We start from the raw sequence: 15,052 nt of genomic DNA, 5'->3' as shown, positions 1-15,052 counted from the left end.
GGAAATGGTGGTCAAGAACCCCACCCCCACCCCCAACATAAAAATGGTTTGGCCACTGATCAAAATTTGATATTGTCACTTGATTTGAAGTTCAATACGCTCAAAATGTCCGGTCAGCACAAGTCCAGAGCTCGGAAAAGGAAAGAAAAGAGAAGAAGAAAATAGATCTCGTCCCGGGCCCAGGCAAGACTGTCAGCTGGCCTGATTATAATCGAATCGATTACACACTTAGGCTACGTCATGGATGTATTCACACACCCATTCTTCTGTTAATCACGTGGTACTAAAATCGAAAGCAAACTCACGTTGCCCTTGAATGACTTGGAGGAGCGAGAGCTGCTGTGTCGAGCAGAAACCGGTTCCAGATTCATTTTCAAACCGCCTGGATTCAGAAGGAAGGATTCTTTTTGGATTGTTTTTTTGGATGTTTTTGCTATGATGGGTGGTCGTGTGTTCCTCATCGCCGTCCTGCTGTCTTGTTGCGCAGGTAACTTTACGCATGACAAGTTTAATGTCTGTATCTTGATTGCTTAACGTTGCATCGCTATACTATACGGTTCAGAATGAGTGTAGTTATAAAATCTGTTATAAAGTCACTTGTATCTAAAACGATCTTCGCAAAAAGCGGTGGAGGAAAACCGGAAGTTGAAAAAATAAATAGCCATAGTCGTGTTTGTTTGTGATCACTGTCTTTATAAAATGATGTCCCCTTTTACATCACACAGCTACAGTGGAGGGAAAGTACTCAAATATTTGGTATAAATAGCCGAACAGTCCTGCATTCAACATGTTTACTTACAGTTTTTTTGATTGGTAAAAGACAGTGGGCACAACTGGAGTCACATGTGCATAACTCTTAACCAAAGTCTGCATTACCAACAGTCACCTGAGCTAAACAGTTCACATCACCTGCAAAACTCACTCACAGCAACACAACTCTCAGTGCAGCCAAACACTCAGAACAATCCTCACTGAGATAACACACACTGTCACTCAGAACACACTGAGGGTAAAAACACTAGCATCACACACCAATACAGAAAATACTAACTTTCTCATCTTTACAATTTGAACAAGTTGAGTGATTTGACACTACTCAACAGTTTATTTAAGGAAAAGATATAGATCGTATAATATACCAATTTTTACGTAAGGTAAACAAGAAGGAATGAAAATCAGCAGTTTTCTTCAATATAGATTTTGTCTCTGGTAATTTATGGAATTACCGGGGAAAAAAACTAAAGGTACTTACGTAAAAGTAACAAGGAATAGTGTAACTAATCCTGTCTCTCTCCAGCATCATGTGACAAGTGTTCTTCATCACATTGGATGTCTGCATCATCTCTAAATACACATGTATGTGGTGTTTCTGTTGCTTTCCCCTCCATTACTTTCTGAAAAACAGTAAGAATGCAGTTTTACTATAGTAAAGATATAGTGTTTTTCACATTGTTTTTATAGCTGTGTATAATAAAGCTGGGCAATATATCAATATGATATCGATATCGTGATATGAGACTAGATATCGTCTTAGATTTTGGATATCTTAATATCGTAATATGGCATAAGTGTTGTCTTTTCCTGGTTTTAAAGGCTGCATTACAGTAAAGTGATGTCATTTTCTGAACTTACCAGACTGTTGTAACTGTTCTATTGTTTGCCTTTACACACTTAGACATGATTATTCATCAAAAACCTCATTGAGGAAATATTTTGTGAAAGCACTGATAGTCAACACTACAATATCGTTGGCGGTATAGATATTGAGGTATTTGGTCAAAAATATCGTGATATTTGATTTTTCTCCATATCGCCCAGCCCTAGTGTATATAACCTCAGACATCTTCCCTGGACATATTGGTATCTCTGCTCTTTTCTCTGTTTCTCTCAAACGGTACAGTCTATAATTGTTTCATTCTTATTTGGTGTTTGTATACAAAAAAAGGCTTTCTGATCTTTCTCTGTATAAATACCGTATATGATCACTAACTAGTCTAAAACAAGACACCTGCTTAGGCTTTCAGCTAAAATTCCAATCAGCAGTGTTTGATAGGCACCAGACTGAAATCTCTTCTGTTTTGAATGTGTGGTTAACCGTTTTGACAGCAGTGTGTTAGCATTTCAACAAAGTGCTGTAAATCTACAGTGTTGTGTAGGTTGTGGTTAAAGTCATGTGATGCATGTGTAGAGTTTTGAAAACTGTTTTCAAGCAATGAAAAATGAACTAGAACTGAACTGCTGCTGTGCAGACGGTAGTTAGTTATGCACATGTGACTCCAGTTGTGCCCACTGTGGTTTAGCAATCGGAAAAAAACTGTAAATGTAAAAGTACAAAAGTATCAGCATCCAAATATAGAGTAAAAGTATTATGCAGAGTAATTATATCGCTGAATTACAGAGAGGCTATAATGTGTTCATCACGTTAAGGTTGTAGCTGGTGAAGGTGGAGCTAATTTTAATGAGTTTATACTTACTGCTCGGAAGTTTGAGTTCACACCCTGGGAATCAATCAAGTGAATAAAGTTTTATGTAAATCTATAATAATAAATCAAAATGTATTGGTTGTTTATATTTTATATCATTAAACAGAATCTGCAAAGTAACTAAAGTTTTCAAATAAATCTAATGAAGTAAATACAATATTTGCCTCTGAAACGTAGTGGAGTAGAAGTATAAAGTTGCAGAAAATCGAAATATTGGAGTACACGGTACAAGTATTCCCTTAGAATGTTGCCTAAGTACAGTACTTGAGTATATGTAGCCTAGGCTACTTTACTTTCCACCACTGCACAGCAATTACAGCAACTACAGTATTTACCTGTAAGGATCAACCTTGGCTACATGGCTAAACTATAGATAAGAATTGTGTGTTTTTAATTTTTTTTAAATTAAGTCAATATATACTCAAATTTAGATTGCGATTTCGATAATGGCTCCTAACGATCCCAAAAACAATGTAATCGAGAAAAACTATTATTTTGCGTATTACCTTTTTGCAAGTTAAACTCTTACTTTGTCTCGTGTTCTGAATGCCACGTGCACTTTAGCCCCTCCCCAAGGCTAGACTCACCCAGCCAACATTTGAGTATATTTTTTATATTCACAAAAAGGAAGAAGAATTAGGACCAAGACCAACTACAGCGACTAGTAATTGACTACACCCTGAGGAAGGCTCGAGCCGACACGTGCTGGTGTATTTTTTAATGTCTTGCCCTATTTCTTAAAGGCCTTTTTTTTAATCACTTTTTGTAATCAACCTTGAGTGCCTGGACAGTATTTCTTTTCCAAGACTTTCTTGGTCATAATTCTTCCTTTTTGTGAATTGTATACCCTTCCATGAGCACCGGTGGTTAAAAGAATACCAGCAGCGCTCCTGCCACTTCTTTCTACTTTTTATATTATTTAATTTAAGGTGTTAACTGTTTCACAGTTTTTTAAGTTCTGGAAATGCAACATCTTCCCCAAAGACGATGAGTAATCGTGATACATAATTGTGGTTTCAATATTGACCAAAGTAACCGTGATTATGATTTTTCCCATAATCCCGCAGCCCTTTTTTGTTCTTCCTACTGCTTCAGGCTGTACGTCCGTGGTACTTTGAGCTAAACGCTAACACCAGCGTGATGTTAAGGCCATATAATGTTTAGAAGGTTTACCTTCTCAGTTTAGGGTTTTAAATTTGAGGATGTTGGAAATGTCAGAGGTCTTGCAGGAATTTGGTCAGACACTTAAAGTTTTGGAGGAATGAATATTTCCACCAGATGAAGTTCGCTGGATGAAAAGTCCGGCAAAGTTCTTACAGTCACATCCTGTGGGAAACCTGAACGTCTGAGCCAAAGTTCATTGCCGTCCAAACAAGCATTGTTGAGACATTTGCTTCAAAACTACAAACGTCACCTTCCTTGTGACGCTAGAGGAAAATTCAGAGGATCACCAAAGTCTGTAGTGTGAGTGAAGTAGAAAAAACACCTTCCATACAGGTTGCAAAACACTGGAGTTGTTGAGTTACGTCAATTGACTTCCATTTTATGTCATTTTCAAAGATCTGAATGCCAAAGAGGAATTGAAAGCTGACATATTGTGTCTTGTGGTTTTGACATGAATCAGCATGACGCTGCTCACAGCCACACTGTTGTGAACTGCAAAACTGTCTTAGACGTTGTTCTCTGAAAACTTGAAACAACATGGATAGATAGGAGTACTGCAGGGGGTACGTGAAAATGTTAATTAAAAAATATGTCATGCATAATCCCTAAAATAATAATACTACAATAATGAATGAATTAAGTGATGGATTCTTAACATTTTAAATGTAACATTTACATTTTTTTGTTTAAAAAATGTTTTGCGCTGGTCAGGGGGTACTTGGCTTAAAAAAGCAATTCAAAGGGGGTACAATATTGAAAAAAGTTTGAGAAACACTGATGTAGCTGACTGCACATCCTAGTATGAGTGTGTGTGTATGCTGAGGGAACCTGGAAGGGCGCTGTGTGTGTGTGTGTGTGTGTGTGTGTGTGTGTGTGTGTGTGTGTGTGTGTGTGTGTGTGTGTGTGTGTGTGTGTGTGTGTGTGTGTGTGTGTGTGTGTGTGTGTCTGTGTGTCTGTGTGTCTGTGTGTCTGTGGGAGTGTATGTCAGAGTGAGGGTGTTTGAAAATGCTCTCCCTGTGCTCCCGGTGCTCTTGCAAAGGTTCAGTTGGCGTCTCCACAGAGGCTGGCTTTTGCTCGTTTCTTGAGTTGATTTTGTTGCTTTTAAGAAAAAAGAACTAATTGTTAGCTGTAGCGCTGCTCCCTCTTAGTCGATTAGTCGACTAATCATTTGTTTTGGTTTTAGTCAACTTAGATTTCTTTAGTCGATTAGTCATGTTTTATGCTTTTTTTATGCTGAGTGACTTATTTCCAAGAAACATATGAGCACATCTCTGGTAAACACAAGAATTAAAGTGGTGCTTTGCATGACTTTTTGAGGGAGAAACTCAGATTTACAGATCTGTCGATTAAATCAACTAATCGATTAGTCGATACAATTGAATGAGTGTTACTCGACTAAGAATTTCTTCAATCGAGCACAGCCCTAGTTAGCTGTTTAGGCTCGTCACTTTCTCCGCTCCTCTTCAATGTTACTACGAAGAAGCTTGCTACAGTTATGCTACATTATCGAGACCATGGAATGTTAATGTATATTACTCAGTAACAGGTGAGTAACATGTTCATGTTTTTTTTTCATTGCTAGGAAAAGCCTCGACGGATGGTGTATCGAAGATGTGGACCTCTGCTGGCCAATCGGTCATTCTTCCCTGCAACATCACTGTCAGTGTCAACGACGACGTCCCATCAGTAGAATGGTCTAAAGAAGGTCCGAAACCCGTTATCGCCTTCCTGTATCGGGACGGCTGCGAGACTTTCTCGGAGAAGAATTCGGTCTTCAAATACAGGACAAACCTCATCATGGGCGAACTGAAAAACGGAAACCTCTCGCTGAGGATTTCCCCCGTGCAGCTGTCCGATGCGGGGAAATACACGTGCAAGATCCCGGGACGGCCCCGGGAGATCGTTACAGTAGAGCTCTCTGTGGGTAAGCTAGGGGTGACCCCCCAAATAGTCGATGCTTGGCCAATGTCACAGTCGAATCTTTGCAGAGGCGTTATGAATTGAGGATCATGCCATGATTTGGGCTATATGGGGGTGCTCAATGACTGATTTTACATTCTGTATAACTACCTGTTTTCTCCCAATAAGTTAAATCTTTAGTGCGTAACTTTTTTTATATTAATGAACATTACATTCAAGCCATTGAGTTTAAACAAATCTAATTAAGTCTATCAGCTCCACAAAACTCTTTTTGTATTTCTCAGTATGGCTATGTTCAGAAACTGGTGAAGACTTGACAAATCTAATTTGACTATGTAAATTCTTAGTCTGGGACATAGGCGAGCTGTCAATCTGGCAGTTCTGGCGAATGCCAGAAGGGCCAATGCACTTTTGGGCTGCTGGGAAAAAGAAAAAAATGCGGCAACACTGGCGTTTCACACCAGTTTGAAATATAATATATACAAGACTGTACAGCTGCAGCCTGGAGCCTCCCGTCTGGTGCCGTCGGCCTTCTACTTTTCAAAATAAAAGCTTGCGTCTGGTCCACAATGTCTTCGTACTTTGGTGTTTTGGGTGTTAAAGAATGTAATAATATATTTTAAATGTGCAAGCATTTCAATCTTTCATCTGTTCTAAGATGGTGCAATGGTAGTTCATTTGAAAGTTTTATGAATTGCTTTAGTGTGTGTATTATTTTATTAGGAAAGCCTGTAAGTGCACCTCATGCTGCTGGTGCCATAATCTCATGTGAGCCTGGTTTTTTATTAATTATAAAGCACATAACGTCCCCAAATGAAATTGGGCCGGTAAGGGACAGAATTGCCATGGCCGAATTTTTGTCCCAGTCAGCCTCTGGTCTGGGACACCCCTAGGGTGAGCTATCCCATTGCATTATAGTCTCCTAGCATTAGCTTGTTTCCGTTATGGAGGAAGGTTTTGCCTTGGAGTGCTGCACAGGCCTCATTGCTACAGATCATGGTCAGGTGTGATACGTACGTTTGAATGGTTTATCATTAAACGTGTAGATTTCTGCCGCCAGGGGTCTTTTATATCAAAACAACACAAGACGCAGTTTATTGACTTAGTAAAGCTATCGTGGGATCATGGCAGTTGTTTTCTTCAACCCAGTGTTTCCTCTATGTTGACTTGACTGTGACGGGCCCCCCACGGAAACATTTCTGCCCCCCCACGGTATCAGAAATAGGGCTGCATTGTTAGAGTGCATGTCGGAGAATAGCGCGGTCACTCGGCAGAAAAAGGGGGAATGAAAAAAGAGACGCTGTGAGTATGATAAGCCAGTTGGGATTGTGTGTGTATGTCCTTGAGAACTGTAAGTCGTATAACTTATGTTGTCAGTTCATTTAAGCCTGGTCTTGCAAATTTAAATTAAGATAACTGGTAATTTTCGTTATTTGTATTCTTCACCTGCTAGCTGAATTGCACGTGGCTGTTGATTCGATATAATAGCGATTGCTCACGTTTGTATTTTAGGTGCATTATTTACATGCTGAAGTAGTTACCCTGCATTAAGATAATGTAATTAATAGTGGGTTTATTGTTATTTGCTACAGAATGCTTAGCCTATATGTCAAGATCAAAGTTGGCCTATATATTATCTCAAAAAATACAGTTCAATGACAACTGAAAATATGCCTCATTGTGTGTGTGAATAGAGGTGAATAAATATACAGTATTTGTTTGTGTTGCAGCGAAGTGTCAGTTCCGTGTCATGGGTGGAGAATGGGGGGGGGTTCGGACCTGCCCCCACTGCTAAAAACAAATCCTAAAGGAAACACTGTCAACCACTGTTGGCGTCAGCAGTCAGCTTCTCCTGGTTAGGATTCCTAGTTTCCCAGTTTTTATTGGAAATAAGTTTGCTTAGCTGGTTTCTCTGATAACTTCAGATCCAGATGCCTCATGACTAAAATCTAAAAGGTTGAAATATAGAGTTAAAAAACGACCAAGATAGGTGACCATATGTAACGGACTATTACCATACATAAGTGATAAATCAAAATATAGAACACGGTGTAGTCCATTTTAGACATTTTAATGCAGAAAAATGACACATCTTTTAAAGAAATGGGTAGAGATTTTGAGAAATAATCGCTTTCTTGCTGGGAGTTATATGAAGAATATCAATACCACTCTGATAATTTACTGTATCAGTTCAATAGAAAGCTACCGTATATCATAAAGACAGCAGCCTTGTTCCGTGTAAAGGTAGCCAAATCTTCCAACCAGCCCCTCTATACCTCTTTAATTAACACGTCATATCTTGTTTGTTTAAGGTGTTAAAAAAAAAAAAAAGATTCTTTTGTCCCAGTCCATCCCTGTTGTCTAGATTGATAATTAATATGATTTTGACAGAAATGTTGAAAGTACACCTTGTATAATTCTTCTTTTTGTAGGGGCAGCCTCTGAGCCAAAACTCTCCGTAGTTTCAGCTGCGGACGATGCAGTGACTCTGCAGTGTGAAATCTGGAACTGCTGGTTCCCGACGCCTGAGATAACGCTTCTTGATGTTCAGGGAAACGTCATCCGTGCCGAAGACACAAAGACTCATCTCGATTCCAGAATGGGATGTTACAACGCCACGAGGAGAGCGACTGTGCAGACTGCCAACAGGTTCTATATCCGATTTATACGCGCGTATGTTCTATAATAGATGTATGAAAGGTTGTCATGTACTTTACTTCCCTCGCGTAACACAGTGAGACTGAAATACAGTCTGCTCATCGCTCCACACAGACCGGATGGTTTCATCTGCTGCCTTTTTTCCTGCACAGACCTTGACATGTATTAACTAAAAACAAACTAAACGTATCTTTGCATCTCAGGGTCACCTGCAGAGTTCACCAGCCTGAGATAAACGAGACGAGGGTCACAGAGATTAACCTACCAGGTACGCTGGAGCTTTAACAATCCACCTGTATGGCATGAATGCTTTTCCTAATACTATCATTTTTCTCTAGTTTTGGCTCTTGTGTTTTACAGAAAGAAATGTCTTGTCCTAATCTGAGATGATAGGAGAATAATAGGATGATGGCATGATAAGATAATGAGGACGGCTGTATATAAGCCTCCAAAAGGGTGGTTCCTTCAATGAAGGAGAGTCTCATGTCATTAAACTGCAGCCACGTTTCCTTCACTTGCTTCCTTTCCTCGCGTAGTCCATCCCACCGAGGAAGCATGGGAGAGATGCGAGGAAATCATGCAAGGAGAGAGGAAATGAAAATTGTTTTTTTTTAGAGGGATGAGAAGTCCTTTCCTCTGAAGCGTCACATGAATTTCGTCAGCTGTTTGGGGCGGCGTTAGCAGCGGCTTTCAGCTGCACGGCTTCCGGGAAGGCTGCTCTCTGTATCCTCGCTCATAGCTCCTCAGAGATCCCTCCTCCATCCTCGCTCATAGCTCCTCAGCGATCCATCCTCCATCCTCGCTCCACAGGGCAGGATAAGAGCGGCCTTTTTATCTTCAACTCCTCATGTGTGGTCAGGTGACCTCTGTTTGGCGAATTATAACACTTTATTTTCATTTCAGATGAATGCATCGGATCCTGCACTCAAAACACTATCATCGCTGTTGCAGTTACCATGATCCTATCATGTGCATTAACTGCCCTCCTATACAAGAAATGTGGCCACTCTGGTAAGTCGGTAACACTTTGTTTGTTGAGAGGAGATAAGACGTGTTTTTGTCTGTAGCTGCTAAATCCCAAAATTCACCCCCAGCTTCTTCGGCCAAGTACTTCCAAGACACAGCTATGTGTACAGTATGTGTGATTATAGCTGCTTGTGTATGTATATTTGTACCACTCGGGGGCGCCAAAGCTGTTTTGCTTAGCTTCTGGTGATTAACCAACGGCAGCTGATTGACAATAAAAGCCTTTAGAGCAGTGGTGTAGTCTAATGTATTGTAGTGGGTGTACTGTACTGTATATAAATATATTGGCCTATATATATGGGCCAGAAACTGCCTTTGGGGGATGGGGGGCATATCATAGTGGGGAGTCTGGCTGTCCTGCCCCCAGGGTTATTATTATAAAGACTTCATTTCCTGCATTCAGATAACTGTAGAAATACCTTTTATTGAGTCTATGCGAAGAAGCAAAAACACATATGACAATTCAAAATATATCAAAAATATAAAGCAAAGTCTGTTGTTGCGTGTCATTGGGCATTTTTAAGTGGGTATATGGAAATCCAGGCGCTTTCTTAGTGGGTATACCTGCATATCATGTAGACTACACCACTGCTGTACAGCAAGTAAAAGTGGTGACGTAGAGCTTTTAATGTGCACCAGACACAGGAAGAATTGAGTTTAATTCAAACCGCAGTGACGGCATATCAGGAAACATTCTTTTATTTCTCGTGTTTCTATTTTGTTTGATCATTTATAACAATAGTTGTAAACGGAAATGTCAGTGATAAAGTGATACATGTTTCTTTGTGTTTTCCACACAGTGGGTGGACATGAAATGCATAAAAGTCCAACACAATGCAATGTAGAAGGTCACCGGCCGGGTGACCACGTTGGAAATGCCTCCACTGAGCCTGTGATGTCGAACCTTCATGACAAAGAAGAAGAGATCCGCCGACTGACTGAAGAACTGAATCACCTCAGATCTAAACAGTGTGTTGCGTGCCAGCATGGCCAGCCTACAGTCGACAGCAGTCCTTCCAAATCTTCAACGGAGGTCTCCAAACCCGCTAACCCTGACCCAAACCAGTCTCCCCACAGCAACCATCCAAAAGCAGCGACCTCAACCAACGGCAACCGTCCAAAACCTGGCAAAAAAGATTCAAAACATGCCGTCTCCATACACATTCCAGCATCCGGCCGCGACGGCAGTCCCGCTCCTCTGACAGACAGCGCTGCTTCTTCAGCTTTCCCTTCAGATCCAACGCATGTTGGCCGTTCGATGAGCATGTCGGAGCCCCGTCCCCGTCCAAACAGCGCCAAGACCCAACGCAGATACTCCACCTCAGGCCTGTCCAACCGCTTTAGTCCTCTGGAAAACTTATCTGAAGAAGATGCGGAGCCGTTGCTGTAAATGAAAACGGAGCGGATTGAGATCTGATGTTTCCCTCTTTTAGCAAAATCACAAACTAAAACCTGAGGTCAGTGCTGAAAGAAGGAAGTCAGTTCTTTTACACGAGTAAAAGTAGAAATACCACAGTGTTAAAATACTCTGTTGTAAGCAAAGGTCCTGCATGCATTCTTTTTACCCCTATTATGCTTTTGGGGATTTTTGCCACCTTTAAGTGTGTTATATCGTATTTTTGTGTATATAATAGATGTATAAAGTAAAAAACAACAACATTCAGTCTAAAGCTTGGATCGGGCCCAAAAAATCAAGCCCGCCCGTGCACGTTGTGTCCGAGCCCGGCCCGCCAGAGCCCGATTTATAATTTTTTTTAATATGTGGGCCGTTATAACTGACGCTCTCAACTACAATTCTGAGTTGTTTGAACTACAGAAATCTGTTTAGAATTATCTTAATAAATAATGCCCGATGACCCGGCCCGTGGGATTCGGGCAGAGAATCTAAACTCTAATTCACTCCACATGGAGCTTTCTCTCGCACAGACAGCACTTTTTCTCAACTGCCTGAAAACGGCTCATCCACATTCCTCTTTGAAATTCCTCAATTAATGATATCACTGATAGGCCTGTAACAATTCCGAATGTTGCTGTACAACTACTTGTCTCAGAAATAATTGCGATTAACAACATAATTGTCTCTTTCAGTCAATTAAAAATAATGTTTATTTATTTATTACTTTTCCAAACAAAATACAGTTCTGAATGAATCCCAGGATATATCTTTTGGTTATGTCACTGTTATTTGACCCAGATAATGTACACCTCTTTATTATCATAAAAGCATTATCATTTTTTCTTAAATGAACATAAAATTGACAATAGTACATTATTATATAGTTTTCCCGACCTTTGCTTATGTCAGCAATTAATTGCGGTTAAACAAAGTAACAATTGCGATTAGACATATTATATAATAATTGTTACAGGCCTAGTCACTGATTGAGAATGCCAGCCCAGTCTTTCATCTGTGCTGCCCATTGGTGCTGCCTGAGCAAGCACAGCGCCCAGAGGCTTGTTTGAATTTGGGGTTGACCAATCTCAACAGAGTGGGCCAGCTGACCAATCAGAGCAGACTGGGCTTTTCAGGAAGGCGGGCCAAGAGCTCAGACAGACAGACTGTTTCAGGTGAAGGCACTTCAGCAATGTAGCCTGGAAATCCAGGCCTAAATCCGAAAGATTAAGGGTCTGGCATTGAGTAATGAAAATGGGCCAACTCGAGGGGCGGCACCAAGCATGCATTTGAAAATCTCACTGCACGCAATTGGATAACACTACGACCAATCACAACAATACAAGTGGTGACGTATCCATACGCTTAGCTACCAGCCGAGCTAATTGGTAGATTAAACTGTTGTCATCTGTTTAGCTCGCCTCTGGCCCGCCTATATCCGATACACCGATGTGATTGGTCCAGCTCGACTACAAGGTCGTAGTTAATGACTGAATGGCAGAGTGACTTGCTGAGCAAATTCAAATTGTGCTCTCGCAGGGTGGCAGCAATGGGCAGTATGAGAAACATTATACGTTTTTTGAACATCAAAGTATGTAAACCTACTCCAGTAGACCCCAAGAGTACACATATGACCCTGAAAAGGAGTAGAATAGGGGCTCTTTAAAGGAACAGTGAGTAGGATTTTCCTAAAAATCAATGTATAGACTATAAAAATAATCCCTCTGAATCATCACTTATGACCCACTTGAAGTGTGTGGTGGTGCTTATTTAGTTTGGAACGTTTGGGACGTTTCTGGGCAACAACCTCTAAAAACCTAGCGACCAGGTTCCAGACTGTAACCACACACATCCAAGAGCAAGCTATGAAAATGGCAGATGGTGCAGAAAACAAAACAAATGGCTTCTGGTGGGGCCAACTTTGAATGTTGTTTACAAACCGCAATGGATAAATACTCCTGCTTTTAAGTGGTATTAATCCAGTACACTTTTTGTCAAATTCAGGGAATATCTCCTCACGGTCACCTACCTCTCTGTTTTCTGTGTTCGCTGAAAAAAAATCAGAAAGGAAACAAACAGAAAGGAGTGCATAAGCCACACATTATACCAGCCAATCAGCAACAGGCTGCAAAAGTTTAAGGGTGCTGCGGTTAGCACGGCTTGGACCCTGTGAGAAATAAATATTTTTAGATTATAGATTGTAGATCATTACATTTGTCTGAGGGATTTCAGCTGAGAGACCAAACTGCCATAGCATTAAAAAAAAATGGTTAGCAGACAGCGTCGGGGGGGGGAGGGGGGTTCTTTTAAAACAACAAAGGGATGTGTGAAGCACATTAACATGACTTGTCTGACTTGTCCACAACTGTCTGAGGTGACCGACTCAGGGTTTGGGTGCATGTTTTTATAAAAAAAAAAAAAAAAAGGAGGCATTAGAGATTTTTATAAAATGCTCCGTACCTATAAGCCGTTGTCAACACACCCTGTGAACCAAAGAAGACTTGCCACGTAAGTGTGTAGAAATAAAAAAAAAAAAAAAGTCTCTAAACACCTTAATTAATTCAGGTTTCTGGTCTTCAAACCTTAAACGTTTTTGCTGTTTCTTTGTGTAGATAAATTTAAGAGAAACTGTATTTGCCTTAATATACATCATTGGTAGTGTGTGTTTTATGTACAAAACCTTTATGTCAAAAATCCTACATACAGTATGTTACAGTAACTTTTGATAGGTGGGTTTGTTTACAGAGGTTCATTTTTATTCTATAATGTGTTTAAATGAATTGATATTATGTCAATACTATTTTTGCATGTTTTTAAAGCTTTTGTATAACATTACAAAATAAAGAACTATGCCAGTTTTAATTTTGTGATCACTGTTCATTGAGGCGGCTTCATTTGCTGTTTTCTTGTGACTCAGCTTGATGCTGATCTGTGACTCAGCATGGCTGAGAATGAGCTGCAAAGTCACACTGGCATTCTACATGTTGACATATGGATGCAAAGGTTTGTCAGCAAAATGTAAGACATGTTCTGTATGGATACTTGGGGTGCTGTACAATACAATACCCCCCCATCCCCCAAAACTAATAGATTGCCTGCCTTTCTGTTTATGCAGCATGTTTCGCTTGTCCTTAAAGCAGTTGCTGGATCTGACTTCTAAGCATATACTTTAATTTCACTTACATGTCACATTTCATTTGTCCTGTGACTTCCACTTTTGATGGTGATTCTGAGAAGGATTATTAGTCTACTGTAGTAACTGTAAAATGCAACATTGTAGTTTCCATTGGAGATGGTGGGGGGGATTTGTGTCTCCCCCACTTTTATCATGTTGGCTGGTTTTCTTCCCAAAGTCTCTCTGAACATTGTTCTCTTACTAAAATCCACGTGTCTGAAGAGAGGAGTATAAAATATTGAGACACTCCTCCAGAGCTGGGGCCGTAGAGAAAAATCAAATATCACAATATTTGTGACCAAATACATTGATATCGATATCGCGGCAATATCTTTTATTTTATTTTTTTTTTGCTTTCACAAAATTGTTACGGCCCCTCCTCTGCAGTGCAGGGGTGGTTCCTCCTGCAGGCAGAGGAGGGTCGTTAGTGATTGGAGCCACCGGGGCTCAGGTATTTAAGCTGCTTCTAATTACTTTTCTCTCTCTCTCTGCTCCTCCAGGTATGATTTGGTTTTGTTTGTTCATTTATAGTTTTACTTAGTTTCCATTCAGTCATTTACACACATACAGACTCACTCACCCATGCACTTTACAGACACCTTACATTATGACATTCTCACACCTCATTCCTTTTTCTTTGTTTAAAGGTAATAGTTTTTGATTTACAATAAAATGTTTTTGATTGGTCCATATTTGTTGTTGGTGTCCCCTCATTCTTTGCCACAGGCCATGAGCCGGTTTGTGACAAAATATTTACAAAATTAGATTTTAGATAAATAATCATCAATAGCGTGGATACGATGACTACGTGGTTAATGGAAAGTAATAGAAGAGTCTGGTAAGTTCCGAAAATGACATCACTTTAAAGTAATGTAGCCTTTAAAACCAAGAGTTCACTTCTGTCACATATATAGCCTAGGTATTCAAAATTTAAATTTTAGATCTAACCTCTTATATTGATATAATATTGATATATTGCCCAGCCCTACACTGATCTAAATTCCCTTCAGTTATTGCTGTCCACTTACAGTTTTTTTCAATTGTTTACACACAATTTTGAAAACCGGGTTCTTTTTGTCAAAATATAATCACAATTATCCAAACACCACAATCAATTTGCAAAATTCCTAGATTGTTTGCAAAATGAAACACTTCAGTCAAAAAATACACACTTCAGTCAAAACATATACACATATTTGTAAAAATGCTATTAGTTTTCATTTTAACCAACAC

General features: G+C 39.9%; 1 protein-coding gene across 1 annotated transcript; it reads left to right on the top strand.

Annotated features, from left to right (window-relative positions):
* The first annotated feature begins 225 nt into the window (after positions 1–225).
* On the top strand, positions 226–10,985 carry LOC120573098 (butyrophilin-like protein 2). Its single transcript, XM_039822548.1, has 6 exons — positions 226–487; positions 5,230–5,571; positions 8,000–8,216; positions 8,429–8,493; positions 9,129–9,236; positions 10,052–10,985. The coding sequence occupies exons 1-6, from the start codon at positions 436–438 to the stop codon at positions 10,639–10,641; spliced, it is 1,374 nt and encodes a 457-aa protein (XP_039678482.1). The 5' UTR covers positions 226–435; the 3' UTR covers positions 10,642–10,985.
* The last annotated feature ends 4,067 nt before the right edge of the window (positions 10,986–15,052 follow it).

This window comes from Perca fluviatilis, chromosome 14 (assembly GCF_010015445.1).
Source record: "Perca fluviatilis chromosome 14, GENO_Pfluv_1.0, whole genome shotgun sequence".
Lineage (NCBI taxonomy): Eukaryota > Metazoa > Chordata > Actinopteri > Perciformes > Percidae > Perca > Perca fluviatilis.
The sequence above is the reverse complement of the archived record's forward strand: the minus strand, read 5'-3'. Positions and strand labels throughout refer to the sequence as shown.